The 27993-nt window shown below is 39.9% G+C and overlaps 1 protein-coding gene across 2 annotated transcripts in view; it reads right to left on the bottom strand.

Annotated features, from left to right (window-relative positions):
- The window catches only part of TTC13 (tetratricopeptide repeat domain 13), a 141983-nt gene that overhangs the window by 50999 nt on the left and 62991 nt on the right, over nt 1-27993 (bottom strand). Inside the window, exons 5-12 of one of the 2 annotated variants that reach the window (XM_006874159.1) lie at nt 21827-21892; nt 20209-20301; nt 16683-16799; nt 15624-15734; nt 9964-10046; nt 2680-2821; nt 2195-2369; nt 34-190 (exon numbers count right to left, since the gene is read on the bottom strand). In XM_006874159.1, coding sequence (XP_006874221.1) covers nt 34-190; nt 2195-2369; nt 2680-2821; nt 9964-10046; nt 15624-15734; nt 16683-16799; nt 20209-20301; nt 21827-21892 — 944 coding nt within the window. The remainder of the gene's footprint in view (nt 1-33; nt 191-2194; nt 2370-2679; nt 2822-9963; nt 10047-15623; nt 15735-16682; nt 16800-20208; nt 20302-21826; nt 21893-27993) is intronic. The other variant, XM_006874160.1, reaches the window with a different exon arrangement.

Below are 27993 nucleotides of genomic sequence, written 5' to 3' on the forward strand. Positions count from 1 at the left end.
AAAAAAAAGTACATCTTAATTTAAAGTACTTACTTTATGTGTGGTTGCAACCCTGGCTGTTCTTCATAGTCTTCTATGAGAAAGGGCAGATTTTTAGCCCAATGGTCCTTAAAACTTCCAGGTAGGTCCACATCAGTGTTATATTCCGCAAGGGGAGTATCAAGGTGGGCATGAAGATAGCGAGAATACTCTACAGGTATGAAACAAGATGTGAGAACACCCAAACACTGGCTAAAGGCATGTTGTTTTTTAATGCAGCCCAGTGCAATAAATAACACACTAGACTGCAAGGATGGTCTGAACCGCAAGGTTGGTGGTTTAAACTCACCAGCGGCTCCTTGGAAACTTTACACAGGGTCATGTGAGTAGGTACTGACTTGACAGCACTTAACAACAACAAGTCATACAAATACTTTGTAACAAAGTATCATTTAATTACAGACATTTGAAAAAAAGATTCTAAATTTTAATAAGTCCGTTATTATATGCTAATAGAAGTTAACTGGCTACTTACTAGTTTGAGCTGTCAGGGTAAAAACAAACCAGTCAATCTGGGTTTTAAATTTAGCCAAATTTGGCTTAGTTTTAACAACTAGGATAAGCAATGGACTGCTAACCATAAGCTCGGCAGTTCAAGCCTGCCAGTCACTCCTCGGAAACTCTATACAGGGTTGCTGTGACTCTGAACCAACTTGATGGCACCTAACAACAGCAACCACGACGACACCAAGATCTCATTGTTTCAGTTCTAGAGTCTGAGAAACCAAGCTCTGTATCGGGCAGAGCCTGGCTCTCTGTCAAGTGACACATCAACTGACTAGGTGTGCTGTTCCATCAACTGGACTAGCTGCTGCTTATCTCTAAACAAGCAGAATAGAAAAACCCAAGCTAGAGGCTGTCCCTTCCTTCAGTCTACAGTTTATCCAAGAGACTTTCAAAAAGTTCATGGAACAATTCTATGATCTTTTAATTCCATTTTTTCACGAGCTTTTTCAAGTTGCCTTGTACATCCAAGCTCTAGGAGACCAAGGAAAGCTGAGAATCATAACTTAGAGTACAGAGATGCCCTGTCCAATAAGTACTCAGGAGTTACAAGTGCTGAAAGTGTGACTAACATAAAAACAAAACAAAACACATTTTTTTCCATTTTATTTCGTTTTAATTAATCTATACTTAAAAACTGGAACTTCATTTAATTATTAGAAAACTTTAGTATATGTGACACAACTTGCACATGGGAATCTACTTTTTAGCATCCATACTGAAGTGTACTGTGAGTATAAAATCCCCACCTGTCTGTCAGTTGGACTGCGGTGGCTTGTGTGTTGCTGTGATGTGACAGCTTTTCTAAAGTGGAACCATCCTTGTATAACTGATAAAAACCCCACTTGGTCATGATATACTATTTTTTAATACAGTGTTGGAGTTGTTGGCTACAATTTTGTTGGGGATTTTTGCGTCTAGGTTCATAAGGGATACTGGTCTATAATTGAATTTTTTGTGTGCCGTCTTCGCCTAGCTTTGGTATCAGAGTTAGGCTTTCTTCATAAACTGAATCTGGTAATTGTCAGGGATTGAACTGTGTCCCCCCCAAATATGTGACAGCTCGGATGGCCCAGATTTACAGCAGATTGGCAATGATGTGATGATCCCCTATGATGTGATCTGTGTGTAAGACTACACATTGTTGTTGTTGTTGTTAAGTGCCATCGAGTCGGTTTCGACCCATAGTGACCCTGAATAGGGTTTCCGAGGCTGTAAATCTTTACGGGAGCAGATCGCCTCATCTTTCTCCCGCGGAGCAGCTGGTAGTTTCGAACTGCTGACCTTCCGGTTCGCAGCCCGATTTGTAACCACTATGCTACCAGAGCTCCTTAAGACTACACATAATGAGACATAAATAATCCAGGTGATTGTCATAGTTAGTCCAATTACGACTTTCAGTTTAAGTCAACATGCTTTCTATTTCAGGAAGAGAAAATGTAGGAAACATGGAGAGAAAACACTGACTCAGTGCTTAGAAGACAAGAACTTTATCTAGTCCAGGCAAGCCACTGAATAAGCAGTGGCTGTGGGCAATGATCTTCCTCGTTGAGATTCAATTGTCTCCCATGAAATGTAAGGCAGTCAAGCAACATGATTCCTGCAGATCTGAACATGAAAATTCAACAATTCTGCGACTTTCCTGACTTACCTCGGAGATACTTCACTTTAAGATACTCTGGGCTGGCCTTCTGACCTGGGAGAGGATCATTTAGCATAACTTTGGTTTGTGCTTTTATCCCTTCATAAAACTGTCCCATTGCAACATGGCTGAGTCCTTTCATATACTGGCACACTTCATTATATGGTTCTAGCTGCAGACACCGCTGGGGTATTCAAGAAGAAAATGCTGCATTAGTACCAACATAACTTAAGAAAAATTTTAAGCACTTTATTCTTCTTCATCTACATTAGAAAGGTATTTGGCTTCAGGTTAAAGCAGATCAAATACATACTCCACAAATGATTCTGAGAGATGAATCATTTAGTACAAACAATATCATTTAGTACAATATAAAAATCATTTAGTGCCATAGTACAAATGCTATTCTTGGTTCCCTCTTTTATTCAGTTTACTAAACCTTGTCTGAGAATAATCCAAGAACTCCACTAGCAGCGTCTCTCATCAATGCTCACCTTAAAGTTCTTAAGGGCTTCTTGTAAGCTGCCATGGTGATAAAGCATCATTCCGCGGAGCTGGAGGGTCTGTACGTGGTTTTGGTTGAGCAACAGTGCCTTCTGAAAGCTCTCAGTTGCTGCTTCAAAATTGCCCAGTTCTCTAGGTGTTGGATGACAGTTATGAACTCAGTATGCACATAGCACCAAACATACAGAACAAGTGACCCTTACGAATCAGGGTCCAATGTGTTAAGATATCCTGACATGAGGGTGTTCTCTTTTTAACCTCACCGCTTGATAGCTATTGACACATCATATTCACTTACTGTTCCTACACTTATCAGGTTATATGTAACCACACAGCTGTTGAAATTCTTTGGAGAATATGACCTTATGAATTTAAAAGGCAAATGCTGACTTGAGCCTCTCCTCCAATTCCTGATGGGCTTTATTCATGATGGGCTTCAACCCCTGGAAGCCAGTGTATAAATGTAGTTTTTTGATGGAAACATTTATTTCCTTAAAGAAAGAAAAAAAAAAGTATAGACTATAGTCATACTGTGGTGCTGTAGGATAAACACTGGACTGCTAACTACAAGGTCAGTAGTTCAAACACTTTGGAAACACCATGTGGGGTTGCTATGAATCAGAATCAATTCGACAGCACTTCACCAGAACAAAAATATATTGTACAGAGATTTATCATTCTGAACCAAATTCATAGATTTAAAATATTTTCCCTTTACTGTAGCTACTTCAGTTAAATTATAATAAATAATTACGTAACATAGAATTCTGAGAAATGTGGTATATTTCAGTCTTGTGATGATTCCAGAATGGAAATGGTTGTTACAAATCCATCTTCTTTTATATATTAAAATTTTAATGAAGAATTGAGTATCTTACAAGTCAATTTTCTATAACTAATGCATATTTAAAAAAAAAAAATATATATATATATACCAGCTTATATTTATATGCTATTTTTCTATTTAAAACGGACTTTAAATCTATTTTCAATTTATATTCTCAATAATTCTGAGACAGGGAGGATAATTATCATCTCCAAAATAAATCTAAGCTAGTGTACAAGGGGGGAGTCCTAGTGTGGCGCTGTGGGCTAATGCATCAGACTGCAAAGTCATTTGAACAGCAAGGTCCGTGGTTCATGTTCACCAGCTGCTCCTTGGAAACCTATACAAGGTCACTGTGGGTCAGAATCGACTCAATGGCACTTAACAACAATACAAGGGAGTTTCCACATACACAAAAAAGTGGAAAATTTCCATTGCCTTTTAATTCCATTTTTCCATGAACTTTTTGAAGCCTTCTTGTAAAAGAGCTTCTAAAACTAGCACATTCGGTAATTACTGAAGCTCCTGAACTGAGCCCTTCAAAAAGGTCCGTAACAGAGCTCTGAAGAGCATGTTTACTATACTGCCCTTGTTTTTCTTTCTGTATCATGGCACCTTCACAAACAAGAAGCCTGCAGCTCACAGAAGTGAAGGGCACATACCCATTAAAGAGAGAAAGCAGGGCTAGAACCAATCCCCCTTTCGTGCCATGCCATCTTCTTTTCCAGATTAGGCAGTGAATGTCATTTTATTTTTAAGCCACAATTAGGAATAACTCTACTTGCACAGATCAATGCATGGAGTCTGAAAGCCAGGTTCTTGTCCCAATTTCTCATTCCTGACAAGTATACACTATAATAGAGAATTTTCTATTCCTTTATTCTGGGACTTTTCTATAGGTCACAGTGGATTAAGTTTACTTATGCCCTAAAAAAGCAGCAGTATTGAAAGACTTTACCAAAAACGGAAAAGACAAGCTACAGAGTTAGAGAATATCGAGAAATCATATATCTGAAAAGAATCTAATAATCAAAATATAGAAAAACTTTAACAATTTAACAACAAGACAACGAATCCAGCCATAAAACGGGTAAAGAATTTGAAGAGACATTTCGAGGGGATATTTAAATGACCACCAAGCACGTGAAAAGATGTTCAGCATCGTTAGCCACCAGAGAGGTATCACTCAGAACTACAGTGAGAAAGCACTTCACTCACATAAGGATGGCTAACCACCATCATCTGTCAGTCTGTCCTACTGTGATGGCTTGTGTGCTACTGAGATGTGGAAACTGTGTCACTAGTGCTTCAAAAACTGGTCACCCACAGTAGATAGGTTTTAGGGGAGTTTCCAGGGGAACAAAGACTAGAAGAAGGAAGAGGAGGTCCACTTCTGAAAATGGAGCCATTGAAAACCTAATGAATAGAAGCAGAATTGTCTAACTTAGTGCCAGAAGATGAGCCCTGCAGGTTAGAAGGAAATCAGCTATGACTAGGGAGGGAAGCACTGCCCACTCAAAGTAGAATTGTCCTTAATGACATGGATGGGACCAAGCTTTTGGATCTTCAACTGCAGATGTGACACGTCTCAAAATGGGAAGACACTGCTGCAAACACCCACTAATCATTAGAACAAGGACGACATGAAGCATGAATTAAGGAAAATTGTAGTTGTCAGAAATGAAATGGAGCACAAGGTCAATATCCTAGGCATTAGTAAACTGAAATGGACTGGTATTGCCCATTTTGAACCAGACAATCAAATAGTCTACTATGCTGAGAAGGACAAATTGAAGCGGAATGGTCAATGCATTCATTGTTAAAACAACATTTCAGTATCCTAAAGTATAATACTGTCAGTGACAGGATAATATCCATACATCTACGTGGAAAACCCCATCACTTGTCTATCAGTTTGTCAAACTGTGGTGGCTTATGTGTTGCTGTGATGCTGGAAGCTATGCCACCGGTGCTTTATATACTAGCAGGATCACCCATGGTGGACAGGTTTCGGCAGAGCTTCTGGACTAAGACAGACTAGGAAGAAGGAGAGGTGACTACTTCTGAATGCTTAGCCACTGAAAACCTTATGGATAGCAGTGAAGCACTATCATATAGAGTGCCAGAAGGTGAAACATTATGAATAGTACCAGAATAATGTCAGATGTAGTGCCAGATGAACCCCTCAGGTTGGAAGGAACTGAAAATTCAGCTGGGGAAGAGCTGCCTCCTCAAAGCACAGTTGACCCTGATGATATGAATGGAGTAATTTTGGGACCTTCATTTGCTGATGGGGCACAGCTCAAAATGCCCCATCATTAGAAGAAACACTGTAAACATCCATTAATAATCAGAACATGGAATGTACAAAGTACGAATCTAGTAAAATTAGAAGTTGTCAAAAACGAAATATAACGCATAAAGATCAATATCCTAGGCATTAGTGAGCTGAAATGGACTGGTATTGGCCATTTTGAATCTGACAATCATATGGTTTACTATGCCGGGAACAACAAATTCAAGAGGAATGGTATCGCACTGATTGCCAAAAAGAACATTTCAAGATTAATCTTGAAGTACAATTCTGTCTGTGATAGGAGAACATCCATACACCTAACAAGGAAGACCAGGGTGCTCTGGTAGCATAGTCGGTTACATGTTGGGCTACTAACCATGTGGTCAGCAGTTTGAATCCACCAGCAGTTCCAGATCCTGTAGAGATTTATAGTTCTGGAAACCCTATACAGGGTTACTAGGAGTCGGAAATGACTCAATGGCACATCACCACCGCAAGGAAGACAAGTTAATACCACTACTATTCAAATTTACCCACCAACCACTAAAGCCAGTGATAATGAAATTGAAGAATTTTACCAACTTCTTTAGTCTCAGATTGATCAGATATGCAATAAAGATGTATTAATCAGTATGGGTGATCGGAATGCAAAGGTTATAAATGCTCAGCATTTCTCAAGCTAAAACAACCGAAGAAAAGAAATTCATGTCTTAGGTTGCAATAAGGAAGGATTCAAAGGGCAAAATACTGAACAATTCTGGACTCCTGGCGTGGCACTGCAGAATAAGCCATCAAAGGTCAGCGTTTCAAACTCATCAGCGGCTCCTTGGAAACCCCATACAGAGTCGCTATGAGTGGGAACTGATTCCACGGCATTTAATAGCAACAACCACATGGGCAAAATATTGAATAATGCAGGAAGCATACAGAGAAGATAGAAGGAATACACAAAGTTATTGTACCAAAAAGAATTGGTTGACGTTCAGCCATTTCAGGAGGCAGCATATGATCAAGAGCTGATGGTGTTGACGGAAGCAGCCCAAGCTGCACTAAAGGCACTGGTGAAAATAAAGGTCCAGGAATAGATGGAATGAATACCAACTGAAGTGCCTCAGCAAACAGACCCAGGGCTGAAAGTGTTCACTTGTGTATGGCAAGAAATTTGAAAGACAGTTACCTGGACAACTGGTTGGAAGAGATCCATATTTATGTCTAACTCAAAAAACGTAATTCAACAGGATGCAGAAACTATCAAACAATAATATCATTAATATCACACACAAGTAAAATTTTGTTGAAGGTAATCCAAAAACAGTTCTAGCATTATATTGACAGGGAACTGTCAGAAATTCAAGGTGGATTCAGAAGAGATGGAATGAGAGATACTGTTGCTGAAAGCAGAGAATATCATGAACACATTTATCTGAGTCTCACTGACTATGCAAAATCAATTACAGATAACACTGAGAAGAATGGGAATTTCAGAACACGTAATTATACTCAAGCAGAACCTGTGCACATTCCCAGAAGCAGGTGCTCAAAGAGAACAAGGGGATACCTCATGTTCTAAAGTCAGGAAAGGTGTTATGTCAGAGTTGTATCTTCTCACCATATATATTCAATCTGCTGCACAGGAACTTTTTAAAGTATTGAAGAGCAGAGATGTCAGCTTGAGGACTAAGGTGTGCCTGACCCAAGCCATGGTATTTTCAATAGCCTCATATGGATGCGAAAGCTGGACAGTGAATAAGGATGATCGTAGAAGAATTGATGCCTTTGAGTTGTGGTGTTGGAGGAAAATACTGAAAGTGCCATGGACTGCCAAAAGAACCAATAGATCTGTTTTGGAAGAAGTGCAGCCAGAGTGTCCTTGGAGGCCAAGATGGCTAGGCTTCGTCTCTCATACTTTGGACATATTGTCCGGAGGGAACAGTCACTGGAGAAGGATGTCATGCTGGGTAAGGTGGAGGGTCAGAGAAAAAGGGGAAGACCCCCAACGAGATGGATCAGCCAGGTGGCATCACTGATGGACTCAAGTGTGGCAGCGGTAGTAAGGTTGGCCCAGGATCGGACATTGTTTCATTGTGCTGTGCATGGGGTCGCTATGAGTCGGTTCCGACTTGATGGCACCTGACAACAACAACAACAACATATTCAAACTGTATGTACACTGAGCAAAGAATCTGAGAAGATGGACAATATAGAGAAGAATGAGGCATCAGGAGTGAAGGCTATCTCTTTAGCAACCTGTGATATGCATATGACACAACCTTGCTTGTTAAAAGCTAAGAGGACTTGAAACACTGATGAAGATCAAAGACTTCAGAATATGCCTCAACATGAAAATAAAACTCCTCACCACTGGACCAATAAGGAACATCACAACAAAAGGAGAAAAGATTGATGTTACCAAAGACCTAATTTTATTTGGATCCACAATCACATTCATGGAAGTAGTTGCTGTTGTTAAGGGCCATAGAGTCATTTCTGACTCATAGTGGCCCTGTACAGAAATTCTGAGGAGTGGCTGGTAAGTTCAAACCATGACCTTGAGTTTCAAACTGAGAAAGGCTCTGTGCCTACGAGCAGGAGGCTGGCTTGCAAAATGTGCCCTTTAGACATTTAAATGAACATACATTTTTTTATTTGCTTTGTATATGTGCACCAAACATTTTTACTTAGTTCATTTTTGAAATAACTGTTGTTGCAGAGAGGGGATTGTAATAGTTGAGATGAAACAAAGTGTAGGATTTGTTGGATGCAGCCCTGACGATCTTGTCTATAACCTTCACACAATTCATAACAAAAAGTTAACAAGAAAAAGAAAGAGAGAAAAATGTGGCCAGGATATAAAGAAGTGGAACTCTTATCCATTGCTGGTGGGAAAGCAGAGTGGAAGCCAGTGTGGTGGTTTCTCTAAACACTAAAAACAGAACTACCATGTGATCCCCAAATTCCCTTACTACATATAAACTCAAAAGACCTGAAAGCAGAAACTCAACACAGACTTGCACGCCAATGTTCATTGCAGCACTGCCCACATAGCCAAAAGGTTGTTGTTACGTGCCGTCGAGTCAGTTCTGACCCACAGCGACCCTGTATAGAGTTTCCAAGGAGCTGCTGGTGAGTTTGAACCACTGACCTTACACTTCAAATCACTATGAGCCCTGGTGGAGAGCTATAAGATAAGCACTGGATTGCTAACCACAAGGTCAACAGTTCAAAGTTACCAATGGCTCCTCAGAAACCCTACACAGGGTCACTATGAGTTGGATCCAATTCGATGGCACGTAACAACAACAGCATGAGTCAGCACCAGCTCTACGGCACTTAACAACAACAATACGGGGTCAAGTAACAGTAACTTTAAACATGAGGAGGCGGAGAGTCTATGTCAGTGGGGGGATCAATTTCGAAAGGGAGGATGAAGATCACGGTATAGCCAATGTCACTGAACTGTTCATGTAGAAACTGTATAATCGGTGTGTGTTTTGCACCCCCCCCCACACACACACACACACACACCTCCACCCCCAAGGAGGCTGTAATCTTTAAGGAGTGGAAAGCCTCATCTTTCTCCGGCAAAGCAGCGGGTAGACTGGAACTGCTGACCTTGTGCAGGCCAGCTCGTAACTTCCTATGCTACCAGGGTTCCTGTGTTGTGTATATTCTCCAACAAAAACAAAATTAAAATAAATTACGAAAACAAAAAACCTACGGCCACAGTAGCATCTGTGATCCCAAACTGAAAACACCACAATTCACACAGCAATCCTGGAAGAAGTAGCATTTCTAAATCAATATATAGAAACTGAAGTTGTTTCAGAGATTATAATATGCATCATATTATAAATAGGGCATCCGCTGACACATGTTTCTCTCGATAGTCCAGAGAATGTATTTAGTAAATGTGGAGTCCTGGCGTGGCATTGTAAGATAAGCACCAGACTGCTAACCTCAAGGCACTTAGTGAGGCAGAATCCACAGAAGGCACTTAACAACAACACACCAATACCTTTGCAACTTAAAATGACCATCTCTTTTAGGTAAGAAACACAACTTAAAAGAAAAAAAAAATCAGCATTTGTGAGGCTACTTTATTCTTCCACTGTTCATTCTCCGTGCTATACCAACTGCTACTACCAGACTTACCTATAGGCCTGGCCCAGACTTTTATATGCATCAATAAAGTCAGCTTTCTGTTTCAAAGCCTCTTTGAAGGATTCAATGGCTTCCTGTGAAAAGTATGTAGAAAATGATTTAATTAGTATACCTGCTAGGATTGAGTTTTACTTAAATTACTAAGGACTGAAATATATTACTATGCATGGTATCTAACAGATATTTTCTAATAGGAAGGGCTTTAAAAAACATAAGCAGAAAGTACAATGAAATATGAGTCAGGGTTTAATTCCACTGGCAAATCAATGTATTACTATGAAAAATAACAAAGCCCCAGTTGCTCCCTTTTAAAAGTGGGAAAATTGCTTCTCACTATCTATCACTATCTATTTCACTAGAACTTTGAGTACTAATGATGTGCGCTTCACAGTAATAGCATTTCCCTCCTTTATAAAAGCCCTAGGGAGCAAATATAAACCCGAGAGTTGTGTGGAATAACGAAATTAAAAAATTCATAACCAGCAGCATTTAAAATGGAACCAACAAAAGGGACAAAAGAACAAGGTCCAAAATGAAATTGCTTGTAAAACAAGCAAAAAGCTCCTAGACTGGGCTATCTGAAGGATTCTATCAGGAAAAAAGAATGAGCAAAACAAAAACCTTAAGGTTGGAGTATGTGGGGCACAGCTTCCCATCACCTAACACCAGGTCTGAGGCTAATGAAGCCAGCAGGCTGTAGGCACTATTCTCTAGTAAGTTACACAGTGTACTTGGCTACTACGTAACTCGCTGTGAAAACTAAGAATAAAATGTACCATTGTGTCTAATACTGAACATCCTGGGCTTATACCCCATTGGATGTACTTTTCATTAAGACTTCACTATTCACTATAATACAAAAGGATGCTGTCATTTGCCACAGTCCTCAAGAAAAAGCTGTATCTTACTAAATTTATGGCTATAAAGTATCATGAACTTTAAGAACTCTAAGACTTCTGGGGAAAGAATTTCACACCTGATCAGATCATCATAGGAGAAAACGACAATAGAGGCTGTCTGCCCTGCATATGGTAGGCACTCAATAAATATTTAATGACTTGATGGGGACACAGTTGTTTGCAAACACTTTAAAACTCTTCATAGAGAAAAACAGGGAACATTACCTACTTATTAAGTTAACCTACTGAATACTGTTTGGAAAGATAAAGTTCTAAGAACCTGTAAGAACTACTACTGTCATTCATTGCTTAATGGCCTTGAGTTTTTAGATTTATACAACTTTATTCTTCATTCAAGGAGCTCTGGTAGCATAGTGGTTATGAATCGGGCTGTGAATCTCAGGGTTAGCAGTTCGAAACTACCAGCGGTTCCACGGGAGACAGATGAGGCTTTCTGCTCCCGTAAAGATTTACAGCCTCAGAAACCCTGTACAGGGTCACTATGAGTTGGAACCGACTCCACGGCACTTAGCAACAACAACAACATTCTTCATTCAGCAAACTTCTACTGGACGCCTACTATGTCCAGGGACAGTGGAGGCACAGGGGTTACAAGGATGAACAAGGCATCATCTCTGACCTCTAGGAGCTCACAGTCATCTAGTTAGAAAGTCAATTACATAACCAAGTGATCATAATCTAATTTCAGAGCTATAGTAGAAATGTGAGCAAAAGTATCTGGACATAAAGAGAAAGAAATAGCCAGCTTAGTCTGGGGCTACAGGAAAAGGATTCATACAGGAAGGGACAACTGAGTTGGGTCTTGGAGAATAAAAAAGAATTTACTAGTTGGAGAAAGTGGGCATTTCAGACAGAGGTAGAGTACTGGGGTCGTGGCACAGAGCACTCAGGAAATGGTGACAATGTGGTGCAGCAGATGTGTAGCTATACAAGTAAGAGTGTGGGGAGAGGGAATCCATGGGAGACCAGGTGAGGGTGGTGAGCTGGGGCCAGACAGTGAAGGGCAGCATCTGTGTCATGCTGCACAGTCTGGACCTTACCCTGCACATCATGAGGACTAGGAATCTTTAAGCAGGTAATAGACTTCAGGAGATTTAGTTTGAAAAGATGACCAATTACTATCAACAGCAATAGAGAATGCAGACGGGAGAGGGAAGAGAATGAAGACAGGGCCCAATTATGAGGTTGCTGTGGTGATCCAGGCAAGAGAGAATGAAAGCTCAAGGTGACACTTAACTCTGAGGAGAGAAAAAAAGGGTCAAAGTGAGATATGTTTTGAAAGGCAAAATAAGATGTAACTTGGTGGTTGTTCAGGTCTGAGGGATGCGGGATAAGACAGGATAGAACACTTCTCAACTGAAGAGACAAGGCAGACGGCAAGAGCATTAACCCAGAGAGAGAGATACAGGAGAGAAGAGCTACAGGCTAGGAGTGGGTGGGAGAAGATGATGAGCTCCGTTGGGTGTTATGTTTGGAGTGTCTGTGGACATCTTGGTGGAGATGCCCAGTAGGCATCTGCTGCCCACTCCACTTACAGCAAGCGTGGACGCCACAGTTCTTCAAAGTCTGATTTCTCTTCAGCTTTTTAGTCTTTGGTTTCAGGGTTCCTGTCTAAGCACTGCACAGTTCTCTACCTCATTCTGCCAAAGAGGGGACATAGCAGAATCAAGATCGGAAAGCCATCGGTAACAAAGAAAATGTTTGAATGAATCAATTTCTAAGCACACGGACTGCCTCAGGATTTGTTTGTAGAGCGAATGTGTCACCCCATTTTGTCACCATCTTTCTTACTAGTCGTGGGCGAGCATCACTCTGGAGTTTCTGCTACAACAGATAGAACAATCTCAGATGACTCTCAGAGTGAAAGCAATTCTAAATTGATGATTAAAAACAGGTGCTTAGAATGTACAATGTTTTTGAAATTGTCTTACAGCATCAATAAAACACAATTCAGTAGAAGAGTTTCTATTTGCTGTGTTTTTCTTAAGAAAATCCAAAATTTCAGATATATCTACTAATTTGGACAGTTATAAAATTTGTAATGCAATATTGTCTAGTAAATTTCTAATATATTGTATCATAAAGTAAATTAGCAATCATCAGTTATTAAAATTAACTTTTAAGTTGATGTTCACCTGGCGAGACCATCTTAGAATATAAAGACAGCTAAAACTCATTGGTCCACTTAAAGCTTTATTTGTACAGTTACCAAGAGAATTAGAGATATTGAACCTAGTTTCATGAATTTAATTAAGCCATGTCACCACTGACTCAGTTTTCCAATCTGTGTAACAGGGACACCCTCTGCTCCTTCTCTACTTCATAGGGATGCCGTTGGATGACTTAGACAATACGTAAACACTCTGACCTCCTCAGACAGCAGATCTACAGAAATGCAAAGAAAAAGTTTCCATCTATTACACATGCGGATGCTCTGGCTAAGAGCCTGGTAAAATGGATAAACGACCTAATCCTGTAGTAAGACTGCGGAGCTTTAAGTGCTCCAAAAAAAACGAGGTGCTATTTCTAGGTTCTCAGTGTGTGTATTTGGAAAAATGTGGGCTGGATTTTAGTCCTTGTCCAACTTGCAGTAAGTGTCTCTGTTATAGTTGTTTCTGAAAAACTCTCATTTCCAATCAAAGGTCCCGGCCATGCTCCTACACTTAATTTTACAGTGACAAAGGGTAAAGTCATTTGTTTATATTTGCTGCTAACTGAAAGGTCAGCAGTTGGAATCCACCAGCTACTCAGCAGGAGAAAAGGCACGGTGGCGATCTGTTCTCATAGAGACTGTTGTTGTTGGCATTCGTCTGTCCTATCCACTCACTGTGAGCCACAACAGACTTGATGGTGCAAAACACCAACACAATATTAATAGTTCAGCATTTTGTGGATTTTAAATCTTTTTAAAGATTTCTCCCTGAGATAATCAAGGGACAGACACTGAACGTCTCATTTAAGGTGACTGTGAAAGAAAATGAGAGGTACAGAGGGCAGATATGAAATAACCAGAAAAGTTCATTTGGCAGCTGTTGTAAGCAAATTTTAAGGAACCCGCTCTCAAAGTTAAAAGCTGCCAATCTGAACCGTGAGTTGTAAGAGTTTTTATTAGGGCTAACTCCACTTGGAGTCCTGGTGTGGTGCTGTAGGATAAGCACTGGACTACTGTCTTTATGAGAGATGGACTGACTCAACAGCACTTAACAACAACAACCACCCCATTTACTTGCAGAAGGTATGTAAGATGAATGAAACAGATTTTGCAAAGGACTGTTTGGTTTGGCTTTTAGTGGGATGCAATTTAATTCTGTAGAGTCTAGAAAATTTTAAATGTTCACATTTAAAATAATCTATAATAATATTTTACACATATTTATATATTACAAGGAGTCCTGGTGTGGTGCTGTGGGCTAATGCGCCAGACTGCAAAGTCATTTGAACTGCAAGGTTGGCATTCAAGCTCACCAGCTGCTCCTCGGAAACTCTATACAGGGTCGCTATGTGTCGGAATCAACTCGGCGGCACTTAACAACAACAACATATCTCACAAAGGGCTTTTTATATATCTCAGTTAAACCTTACAATAACTTCAAGAGGAAGAATAGAAGCATTTGTACTTCACAGACAGGGAAGGAAAAGTTGAAAGAAGTTAAATAACTTGTCCAGTGGTACAGTTAATAAGAGTTCAGAGCCAGACCTCAAGCCAAGACCTTCCAGTTCCAAACTCAACACTTTGTCCATGAGATTTATTTATTCTACTAATATTTATTGAGCACCTACTACGTGATAGGCGACAAGCAATTTTTAAACTAGTAAACCCTCTCTCCATGCCACATTTATCTCAGATGCTCAAAATCCCCAAAACTATTTTCAAGAACAAAATGTAGGTTTTCTTTGAGCCACAGTGCTTATCCCAGTCATATATTACTAAAATTCTTCCCAGCCTTCAAAGTTTGGGTTAGGATAATTTCTCTGTGGAGGCTTTCTTGATCTCCGAGTGAGAACTGTCCTTAACTGTGCTCCGCCCACACAGGCTGATGGTATCTGGCTCCCTGTCACTCTGTCTTCCATCAGTCAATCGTGTATCATGTACTAGAGTGCTCACTATATGCCAGGCCTAGAGGCCCTGAGGAAGCAGAGAGTACCTTTCTCCAACTCCATTCTCTTCTCCACTCAGCCTTCAGGGTTTACCACAAACCCGACTTGTTTGAAACTTTCTTTAAAACCACAGTTTAAATGAGCTTTTCTTATTTTATAATTCAAAGCACTGTATTTACATTTCTTTCTTTAGTATATATTGTTGTTGTTGAGTGTTGTAAAGTCGGTTCCGACTCACAGCGACCCTGCATAGGGGTTTCTGAGGAGTGGCTGGTGAGTTTGAACTGCCAGCCTTGCAGTTCAAACCGACCTTGCAGTTGAGTGTTTATCCTTCAGTGCAACAACACCCCATATGATGAATTGCCTGCGGGAAGAAGCTTTATATACAGTATACTTTCAAAGTGCAAAGTATTATTTCTCTCTCTTATTAATGTTCTAGCCTCTTTTTCTGTACCTCCTTCCAAGCACCTAACAAGTAATAGGAGCTCAATAAATATGCTGATTCAAACTATTTTCTAAAATAGACCAGACACTTGAGACATCATTTTAAAACATGCCATACCAAATTTCACTCAATTCTTCCCACCCACAGAAGAGCAGAATCGTCTTTTACACATCACACATCACTTTCACCTTCAGAAGTCCTCTGTGAAAGAAAGTTAAACCTTTGTATAGCATAGCTATAGGCTGATTTTTGTTCAGTTCTAAGGACTGTTGAAAGTCTTCGTGGGCTGTTGAATAGTCCTATAAGGAGGAGAGTAGGGGAAAACAAGGCAGGAGTCATTAGATATGGGCACATTTCCTACTTTTGATAGGTAGAGACAAACAATCCTAATTCATTCGGTGCCTTTTGGGCTTTAAACGAAACATCTCATGGCCATAAATACTGAGTGCTTATACTGCTTGTTGAAACAAATGATTCTCTTGAGAAATTGATGGGGGAAAGAAACTAATAAAGATTAATTTAAGCATTTTCATTTCAGCCACAGTAAAAAAACAACAACAACAAAAAAAAAACCACATTATTTTACATATTACTAAAGTATGAGTCTGTTAGAGAAAGTTTCCAAATTATTTTGTAGCACTAGAATATTTTTCAAATAATTATGCACTGAGAATTTTGTTTCATTTTCTTTTGCAATAATGTTTTTTGTTATTAAACTACTACAAACCCACAAAAATAATCATGGCAATCAAAACTCCACCGTGACAATAAAAAATGCTCTTTCCAGATTTGGATCAGTCACAGAGAGAAACTACAGACTTGGAGTGGAGTCAGGGTAGATTAGATTACAGTCTAGGGTTATGATACCCAAAGAGGTTCACATTGTACCTCTATGTTTACAAATCACACGATAACTTGGGAACCCGCTTCCCTTGGATGATACCTATAAGAAACATTGATGAATGACAGAGGAACCAAATTTTCCTTCTTGTCTTATTCTTTCTTTTTAAATTCCAGCTCAGAATTAGTTACTATTGACATCTCAAGCAAGAGACAGTGTTCTTTGTACTTAATAACCCTGCACTTTCATTTCAGCTACAGAAAGTGCTTTTTATAACCCTCTGGTTTCAGAAGCATATTACTAAGTAACTCCAAACCAAAATCTATCAAATAGCAGCTTTCTAAGTGAGAAAGAAAAGGAAAACCTTTATTATCATGAAATGATATGGTTCAAGACCAGAACTCACTTCTGATATAAAGTAGAGGGTCCCCCGGTGCCTGTACAGTCGTGCGGAGGGCTGGAGCTGGATGGCTTTAGTGAGGTCACTCACTGCTTCATTGATTCGACCCAGAGGGGACAGAATCTATGAACCCAAAACTCATAGTTAGGGGAGAAGAAGTCCAATAGCCAACCCTAACATTGTTACTGTTTTAAATTTCCAATTCCACTTCACCACGCTCTGCTCACAAAATTATTCTCAGCACATATAAATTCACATTTGAACACTGAGGTTCCAAGTAAACAAATTAAGGTGCCACTAACAGAGTCCTGGTGTGGTGCTGTGGGTTAATGCACTGGACTGCAAACTTGGTTTGATCTGCAAGGTTGGTGGTTCAAGTTCAACCAGCCACTCTTCGGAAACCCTATAAAGGGTTGCTATGGGTCAGAACCGACTCAACGGCACTTAACAACAACAATGGAGTCCTGGTGTGGCGCTGCAGGATAATGCATTGGATTGCAATGTCAGCTTGAGCTACAAGGTTGACGATTAAAACCCACCAGTAGCTCCTCGGAAACACCTATACAGGGTTGCTATGAGCTGGAACTGACTTGATGGCACTTAACAACAACAACATTCTTAGCCTAGCTGAGATTGACAAATTGTGACTATAGTAATTGCCTTGTCATTACTTCACATTCTAAGTCATAACAGATGTTTCTTTTCTTGAAATGTGAAATTTTTTCCATTGACTTATACTTTATCTTTCCAAAATGTGTAAAACCAAAATTTGATAGTGTGCACACATACATGAGGGAGTTTGAAAAAGTTCATGGAAAATTGGAATTTTCCCATGAACTTTATGAAGTCCCTATGTTGTTGTTAAGTGCCATCAAGTCGGTTCCAACCCACAGCGACCCTGTATAGGGTTTCCAAGGAACAGCTGGTGAGCTTGAACCGCCAACCTTGCAGTTCAAACAGTTTTGCAGTCTGGCGCATTAACCCACAGCGCCACACAAGGACTCCAAAGTCCATATATATACATATACATACATATATATATATATAATTTATATATGTACATATAAACGTGAAAGTGTTAAAATTAATCTAAAAGACAACTTTGAACGATTAATGGGTTGACACCAAATCCTTTTTTGGTCTTTAGTTGTATCCTTTATGGATGGTACTAAATGCTGAGTGACAATTTCTAAGTGTCCAGGTGTTTTGTAACATTTTTTGTGTTAACAACTCTTAATTAATGAGTCACAATCAGTAAAGCAGAAGGAAAAATATCTGTAAGTCTAGTTGGAAAATCACTTTTACAGTCAGCAGTCAGCTGTGTTCAGTCAGTATGATAATACAGAAAACAGTTCGGAGTGAAAAAAGAAATTAACAAGACGGGAGGAAACCCAAAGCAGATATCAGTATCGGTACAGTAAAGTCCAAGCACTTGATTCTGAACAAAAGTTCTTCAAGTCAGGTTCATTTTTGTTCCTATGACAGATCATCTCTATCAAGTTTTATTAACTGGTTTCCTACTCTGCAGGAACTTCAAATCAGCAAGAGAAGATCCAGGAAAGCACACCATTGGGGCAAGAGCGGCAGCTCAGAGACAGGAAGCCAAGCCACTGAAACAGGACGCCTAGAGTTCAAACTGCGTGGTAGCCTGGAGTCATGTTTCCGGAGGAAAAGCGCACTTCTTTAGTTTATTAATTCCTAGATACATGAATGATCACAATCCAGTACAAAAGTGAGATGTATAATGATAACCTGAATGACTAAAAAAGGTGACGTTACGTCGATTAAATACAGACTATTTCAGAAAGTATGAAGATGCAAGATTTCTCATACAATAATTCCTGACATATGTAAAAGGAATGCTACAATTTAACTGGAAAAGTAACTGTGTAGTGATATTACTTGCCAGTAATATCAGTAAAAGGAAATATTATGATCTATGTTTAACATACTTGAAACTTACTTTTTTAGTTAGCTGGATATACAATCAGCTTTTTATAAGATAGGCAAATTTCAAAAGCCTACTAAATAGGTTTTATTTCTGGGTACACTTAAAGCTATGCTTTACTGTAATACTTTGAAACAGCATTTGAGTGGTGGAGAGAAAAAGTGTCATCCTTCCCTAGAGCAGATGTTCATCCAATTAGCCATCAAATACGGAGAAACCTAAAACCTAATTAACAAATACAACCATTTAACCTTTAGCAGTTACAATCCAAAATAGAAGATGAGCTGATTAAATCACTGAAGACAGATTTTCAAAAAAATCCCAACAAGACAAAATTCATGGTAACAAACTGAACTATATTTTAAGACACTATAATTTTGAGGGGGAAAAACTGACATACACAGCTCTAAAATGATTCAACACTTTGTGCTTCCTATACTTGCTGGTTTTCTCCCCAGAAGGAAGTCATTTTTTATCTTTAGTCCAACTATGAATCATGCTGTTTCAGATGACTACACGTTTTAAGTTGTACTCAGATGATGCAGGAACATAAACCCTAAAACATTTAATGATTAAATGTGTAGTAAACTAAATTCTAAGGAACTCTAGTAGCGTTATCAGTTCCGAGTCAGGTGCCAACCTCAAGGTCAGCAGTTGGAAACTACCAGTGGTTCTGTGGGAGAAAAATGAGGCGTTCAGCTCCCATAAAGATTTACAGCCTCGGAAACTCTGTGCAGGGTCACTATGAGTTGGAACTGACTCCACAGTACTTAACAAAAACAACAAACTAAATACTGCATGAGCCATGGAGAGTTTTACTATTTTATGAAAATGGTAAAACCAACACATTTTCATTTGCACTCTTTGTTCTGGACAGCATTCTCCAGCTCATGTCTCCAAGACCTGGGGCTTTCCTGAAGCACAAGTGTAACTGTCTCAGCTCCCTCCCAAGCCCACCTCCCAAGTCTTTCCATCCCACTCCCCAGCACTATTCACTATGAGTCAGTGCCTCCTCGGTTCCGTAACAAGCACCTCTTCTTCATGTCTTCGCTAGCAAGTAGGAGATGGCATTTTCACCACAGTTGACCACTCTGTCTGGACCTTGTCCTAAATTCCTTTCAGGTCTCAGTATAACCATCCTTACCTGGTCTATGTTTTTAGGTAGACAGGTTTATCTCATAAGCATTACAAATAAACAAACACACATGCATACATCAGTGGAATGATACTTTAAAACTCATTTTGAGTGAATTGCCATATTAAAATTTCCTAAAGTATCACGTTGTTGGCAAGCAGTAAAAATCAGACATGATATGCTTTTCAATGAAAACTGACTGTAGTACAAGCCTATGTCATAACCACATATTCTAATACTAAATAATGTTAGCTGTCTAATCAGGAGTATCACCCGGTCTGTAGTGGCCTAGTCAATCCAACTATGTGTAAGGAAATTAATCACCTACATATGAAAACACAATGGTATGAAGGTACTTAAAATTTAAAAGTAATAAAATAATCAGAAAACAGAAAACCAAGATTCAATTAGTCCAATAATGACAGAGGGAAAAAGAAAACCACACTCACTTCTGCTCGCTGCTCAAATACCTCTGGACGATCTGGTTCCAAGGTAATTACTCGGCTCAATTCGAACAGAGCAAGCTCAGCATTCTTAATGTCCTTAAAAAGGTATTAGCTTAGTATGAGACAGACTTAAAACCAGGGTGAAAAGCTTTTCTAAAAGAACTTGCAATTTAGTAGTGATATAACCAACTTTTTAGAATTCAGTTTGGATTTAGCTTCTGCACGATATGGTCTACTAATATAAATATGTTACAATATTATAGTTATTCAACTCATGCAAGTCTACCTACCATCAAATGTACCTGGCTGTCTTCCAGAAGTTCCACAGATAGCATTAAAAGGTATATTTTCTAAATTTAAACTATTTAAACCTGAACAACAGCTTTCAAGTATGCGTATGTGGATACCAGCATGTGAAATAATGCCAAACAGTAACAACAGGAGATGAGTAAGGGACCAAGTCAGTCTTAGAAGCCACACAGCTATTCATAATGTATTTATGATTGCAGAAGTCTAGGTAAGTGCTCTTTAAAATTTGCCACAGTGAGTATATTACTTTTATATGAAAAATGTGCTTTAAATGGAAGCATAACTTAGTTTAAAGATACAAATTTCATGTCAAAATAAAAAATTAAAAGAGATAGGAATCAGGGAGCAGTTTAGCTCTGTACTTTAATAGAGCAACTTCCACACTGGCTGTTTACCAAGTCGCGGAATTCCACTCTGTTTCCTATCTATCACCTCCCTCATTCCCAATTCTGAATTCTCTCATAGTCCTCTGTTTCAGATGATCAAACTCACGCATAAGGATATAATAAAGTATACAAATACCATATAAAAGTTTTCCATCAGGCCTGCTTAGCATAATACTTCTTTCTGCTGGCAAAAATCTTGGTCTTTTCCCCTCAAGGCTTATCTTATGAATATTTTTAGCATACAAACAGAAAATGCTTGTGTCCAGTGTAACAGATTTAACATTTGGAGATCTGAATCTGAGACTATCTCATAATTTACAAATACTCTCAGATGAGTCTTAATTTTTACACTATGGTGTCTTTGTGTACACATGCTTATTACAATCTTTCTCCTGCCTTCTTCAGAGAAATAAGAGTAATTAATTATGAGTACAAAGGTACCCTAGCTGAGAAAAGTATATAATGTGTGGTTACAAATTTAACTCGTTTAAATTTGTTCTTTTATTCAATTTTTAAAAACTGAAAGGAATTAAAAATCCATGTTCTAGTGCAACTGTTGATGACTGATCTCTATTTTGAACAAAGACTATTTCTCAGAAATGCAGTCAAAATCTCAGGCTTTTCTTGGCCTATCAAGAAATCAAGTTTAGGCAACCAAAGGCTATCCTTTTGGCATAGAAGGAAGTATAGCAGAAGTGACCTCAGAAGATCTGGATAGAAATCCCAAGCCTACCACTCACTAGCCATTTGATCTTAAATGAATCATTCTACTGCCATTTTCTTACCTATTGATCCTAGAAAACTGAAAACAAACAAACAAACAAACAAACAAAACCCCAAAACATCACTAATCACGCCCTAAGTGGCTCCCTTGGCCCTGACAGGTCACGCAGGCACTATGGCAAGTGTAACTATTACATACTCACATGTAGTCCCTTCTTTCCATAGGCTATCCCTCGGCCATAAATTGCACTAACCAGATCAGGCTCCTCCTAGTCAGACCAAAACAAAAACACATCAAAAACTATGAACAAAACAAAACAAAACAAAACATCAGTTTCTAGTTAACCCATGTTAATGCCACTAAGGAGAGGCTCAACTTCTTTACACCACTTACAACTCAATACAAGCAGCCCCAGTCTGGGATATCTGTATTCTCAGTTCATCTGAATGAGATGCGTACTAAGGGCTTGGGCTTAGAATAAAATAATGCACAAAGGGACAGGAACCTCCATGCCTGAGACCCCACTAAATATCAGATATACTATGGCTAGTTTTTTCAACAGAGCATCTTGTTTTAATTTAATCCTCTCAACAATTCTAGGACTTGCAATCTTATATTACAGAGGAGAAAAGGGTAGTTTAGAGATGTAAACAGACATGGGTCAAGTATTAGGCAAAGCCTGTTAACGTCCCTTTTCAAATAGCAACAGAATTGGAAAAAAGAACACCTCGAGAGTCATCATAATGAAGAACAAAAAGTGGGTCCACTCTACAATCTGGTGGGGATTAGTATACTAATGGATTAGAGTTTAAAATCAGACCCTCTCTGTAACCCACTATTTTCCAGCCCAGATAGATGGGGTGAAACACAGATCAGGTCCCAAAGCAAAGCATCTGTTGGGTCCGGTCCATCAAGCCCTGATACCACCACACTCGTGCATGTTGGCAGTACAAACTAACTTGTTTGCTAAATGCAATGCCGCTAGCCAACATTTAGCCTCAGCAAATTTTTCTCTGAAAACTCTGCTCAGCTTTTAAGGAAGAAGAATAAGCAGCCTGTGGCTCTGAGGTCCTGGGTGAAACTCAGCACTGCTAAAGAATCGTAACAGAACTGCATCAAACGAGGCACTTTGTAGGTGAAGCCTGCGGCTCCGTGTCAAATCTGAGGCAGGTATCTGCCAGAGCTGCAGAAGGGACATAGCAACTTCAAGGATGATAAACGGGTAAAGCAAAAGAGGAAGATGCCATGTGGTTCTTAAAGGGCTACTTGCAAATGAACGGGCTACATCTGTACTAAGTAGCAGACTGATGAGTGGCTGGCCACAACCTAGTCAGCAGATTATTTGGCCTATACAATTTTTTAAAAAATCTAGATTTCCATCTTCTCTTGCAAAAACAAAAGCTCCAACGATAGGCCCACATTTTAGCACTCCCACATAGCCATAAATAAAACAAATAAAACATAACTAGAGCAAAGTAACAGCTGCCTGTTTAGATGGTACACGCCCTGACCAGCTCACCCCATGTCTCTCCCACCTTGACTCATTACAATCATTCAATTATGAGAAATTCACTCAGTTCATATAAGATATTTCCCTGGTCTCCCCTATATCTGCGGATCTATAACTTAAAAACTTACACACAATTGGCATCAAAGGATTCCAAGATATTTTCCAAGTTGGGGGGTTAAAAAAAACACAAGTTACAGAGGTATTGTAATTACATATTACAAGTAGTATTGTAGTACGTATTACAAGCACTGGCCCACAAGGTCGGTTCAAATTCACCCAGCCACTCCTCGAAATCCCTATACAGGTCTCTACGAGTCAGAACCGACTCAAAGACACTCAACAACAACAACAACAACAACTACAATACATAAGTCTGGTGTGGCGCTGGACGATCAGCACTGGACTGCAATTCAAACCCACTAGCTGCTCCTTGGAAACTCTATGCATGGTCGCTATGTGTCGGAACGGACTCAACGGCACTTAACAACACATGGTTGGCATATGCATAGGACAAATCTCTCAAAGTATTAATAATGGAGAATATGATTAGTAGGGATGATCCTATCCTATTTGATTACATCGCATTCTTTAAAAAAAAATTTAAAAATACATGTGCATACATTTATAATTAGAAAAATCTTATTTAATGGATATACATTTCATTATAGAAAACAAAGAAAAGCACAAAAACGAAAATAAAGGGTGCCCTTTAACCCTAAACCTTGCTGGCTTAAAGAGGAGGAGGAAAACTAAACTGAAACAAACAGAAAGAAAGGTGGAGTAGGTGACCGGCAGGTACAGAGGAGGGGGGACGAGAGCAATCGGGATAAGGCTGCCTTAGATTCTTCTAGAGCAATAATACACAACAGAGCCAAGTTGACAGAACAGAGCCTCTGGTCAGGAGGTGGCGACACTTGTGACGGGAGGGAAAGTTACTCCCAGATTTGTTAAGCCTTAAAATACACCATCCAAGCAAGAGGTGCATCAGAAAATGTTGTCCTGCAGTACATGGTTGTTGTTAAGTGCCGTCGAGTCGGTTCTGACCCATAGCGACCCTGAACAGGGTTTCCAAGGCTGCAAATCTTTACGGGAACAGAAAGCCTCTTCTTTCTCCCACGGAGCAGCTGGTAATTTAGAACTGTTGACCTTGCAGTTCGCAGCCCAATTCGTAACCACTACGCTACCAGAGCGGCATCAAATCCATTCTGACCCATGTGACCCCTGTATAGGGTTTCCAAGAAGCAGCTGGTGAGCTTGAACCACCAACCTTGAGGTTCAAATTGACCTTGAAGTCCAGCGCATTAACCCTCAGCACCATACCAGGAGTCCCACCACAATAAATATGTGCATAACACACACACACAAACAAGTTTCCTGTCATACATTTTGTCATACTATACAAAATGTAATCTGATACTGTTGTTGTTATGTGCCGTGGAGTCAGTTCCAACTCATAGCGACCCTGCATAGGGTTTCTGAGGCTGTAATTCTTTACGGGAGCAGAAAAACTCATCTTTCTCCCGGGGAACAGCTGGTAGTTTTGAACTGCCAACTGTGAGATAAGCAGTCCAATTCATAGCCACACTTTTTATTAGTCTTGGCCCACCAACCAAGTTTAGGCCCTTGTAAAGGACTGTGTGCCATCGAGTTGATTCCAACTCATACTGACCTGCTCTCCTTTTTTTTTTAAGTTTTTATTGTGATAGTTTATGTGGGGGAACATCAGTTCGTTTCACTGCAATGATTACAATCCCCTGCATGCTTCTTCATTCAACAGTATTTGCTTCTATTCCCTCTGGGTTTTTGATTTGTTTTGTTTTTCTATGTACACCGAAACACTCAGGAATATACAATCATTCAAACAATCAAAGAGCACACCCTGCCCCCTGGCTGCTAGCACACATCCCTCTCTCCCTCTAAGAGTCTAGAGTCCTCAGCTGCTCTGTCTCTCCATGTCATCATCTCTGCCTCTGGCATTGCGGCTTCTCTCGATAGGGCCCCACACTCCGCTCCCGCTCTTCTCCCTTGATGGTCCCAGGGTCCTTCACTCCAGGACTGTAAGATCAACCACTGCCCGCTTTTTGTTAAAAACTTCTACCTTTACAGTTGTGACAATTGCAATTAGTCATGATAACAATTACTCACTATTGAATCATGAGAGTCTTGTCCCCATCTCCTTTCACCAGACCTGTCTAGACAGGAAGAAAACCACTCAGTGGGGATTCTACCTATCCCACCCCCACCCCTCACACACTCTGAATCTAAACTCCCTCTTAAAAACTTGTAAGCCAGTCACTTCATGTCTTTACAGCTCCCCCATTTTAGGTAGCCAATGTCTGAGTTTCCCATCCCTATCAACCCTATGTACAGAGGGGATGGGAATGATCCTTGCTGTAAAGATTCCTTCCCTCTTGGTTGGTATTTTAAGCTACTACATTTAGCGTAGTGGTTACAAACCAGGCTGCTAACTTCAGGGTCAGCAGTTTGAAATTACCAGCAGTTCTGTGGGAGAAAGAGGAATCTTTCTGCTCCCGTAAAGATTTACAGCCTCGGAAACCCTGTATAGGGTCGCTATGAGTTGGAACCGATGCCACGGCACATAACCACCACCACCACCACCACCACCACATCCATAAGTATGGGTCAAGTTCATCAGATTGTAGTGGTTTACTTTTTTTTTTTCTTTCCTCTTTTCCTTCCTATAATTGGGTTCTGAACATCCAGTCATTGAAGCTAGGTTCAATGAGCAAGTTTGGGTGCCCCTTGCTTCATATCGCCTGGACACTTCACTCTCAATCTCAGCTCTAGCCTTCCATGGCCATGTCCTTGTTCATGGGTTCAGGAGTCCCCAGGTCTCACCATACTTCGGGCCAACCAGCTCTCACCATACTCCAGGTGGATGAGGGTCTGTGTAACTTGGTCGGCCTCAGCCCACCTTTTCATTGCTGCTTTTCTCCCACTTCCTCTCACCAGTAGACCAACATGGTCGCCAGCAAGCTTACGTGCCTGCTCATGTATTTCCTTTGAGTTTCAGTCTTGGGAGGGGGTTTGAGTGACCCTCTCGTAAAGAGTAGAACTGCTCCTAGGTTTTCTAGGCTGAAGCCTTTATGGGAGCAGATTGCCAGGTCTTTTCTCCCACAAAGCAGTAGGTGGTATAAACCTCTACCTTCTGGTTAGCAAACACTTCACCAACGCACCAAAGGGAAGGGATGTTGTTGCTGCTGAGTTTGTTACAACTCATAGCAACCCAGTATAGTATCCTAGGAGTGGCTGGTCAGTCTGAACCGCCAACCTACTGTTAGCAGTCCAGTGCTTATCCTTCAACCCACAATTTGAAAGATAACTAAGTAATGTTTACATGCCTTTGAAGATAAAGATCAGTTTCCAGTCTCATCTCCTCCTCCCTCCCTTATTTTATATATGAGAAATCACAAGAGAGATACTTAACCCAACCATGGGGACTTCAGAAGACAGGTTTGGCCAGCTGCTTCCAAAATGGCATAGCTAAAAACTAGAAGAAGCAGTTATTTTTGAACATATGGGGTAACCATGAGTCAGAACCTACTTGACAGTAACTTACAACAGTTCTTTACAGATAACATGCTCACCTAAGCTCAGTGCATTTGCAAATGCTAGTGTGTGGCCCTGGAGTATAAGCACTGGAATGACCCTACACAGAGTCTCTATGAGTCGAGACCAACTGGATGGCACTGAAGAATTGCCTCTGCTAGAAATACCCTCCTATCACTTCTGGGCCCAAGAAGTTCCTTCTATTGTTAATCCTCAGCTAAGTCTGCCTCTTCTCTTATTCCTTCTGGAAGAGAAAGCAGCTTCCTCTGTACATTGTACAGACTTTAGTCATTCAATCAACAAATGTTTCGTCAGGGGTTTTAAGTGTGAAGCATGACCAGACAGTGTACAGCAGCGTCCTCACCCCCAGCCCAGCGTCCTCACCCCCAGCCCTGCTCTGTGCCACCCCAATGGCCTGACCGCTACTCAGTCGTGACTTACTTCCTGAGTTATTGTGTGCAGCTGTGAAGTACTTACATTTTATCTCATTTGGTCTCATTCTATAATTTGCCTTCTAACCTCATAGAAGAATGTGTAATTACTGTGGTTATTATACTTACTATCTAGTGTGGCTCTGTGGGTTAATGCGCTGGGCTGCAAAGCCAGTTTGAACCACAAGATAGTTGGTTCAAGTTCATCAGCTACTCCTTGGAAACCCTATAGAGGGTCACTAAAGGTTGGAACCGACATGATGATACTTAACAGTAATAACAAATTTAAATAATCGATTTTACTCCATTCCTGGACTGGTACACCTTTACTTATTTTGTTACTTATCATTGGTTTGGGATATTAACAATAAGTCAAAAGTCTGTTTTTATGGAATATTATCATTTTTTTTTCAAATAAAAAACAATGTTTACTTATAAAAACAAATTGGGCTCAAAATAATTTGTCAAGGTAATTTGGAGTGTTATTACATTTTATAAATTTTTCAGAATTTTAGTTGACTTAAATCATGACTAGTATTTCAATTTCTAATTCTACTTAATTTATATAAGAGCAAAATAAGGGTATAATAAGGAAGTAATCTGAATGAAGTGATGCCCATTTAGATGGCATTAGTCCTGGTGTGGCACTATGCTAGACTGCAAGGCCAATCTGAACCACAAGGTTGGTAGTTCAAGCTCACCAGCTGCTCCTCGGGAACTCTATACAGGGTTGCTATGAGTCAGAACTGACTCTATGGCATTTACAACAACATTCTCAAAATGCCCATCTTCTGAATTCATAGAGAATAACTATATTATCCCCATTATACTACCTACACAGTGACTTCTAAGTTTTAC

The sequence above is a fragment of the Chrysochloris asiatica genome, unplaced genomic scaffold, assembly GCF_000296735.1.
Source record: "Chrysochloris asiatica unplaced genomic scaffold, ChrAsi1.0 scaffold00265, whole genome shotgun sequence".
In the NCBI taxonomy this organism is placed as follows: Eukaryota; Metazoa; Chordata; class Mammalia; order Afrosoricida; family Chrysochloridae; genus Chrysochloris; species Chrysochloris asiatica.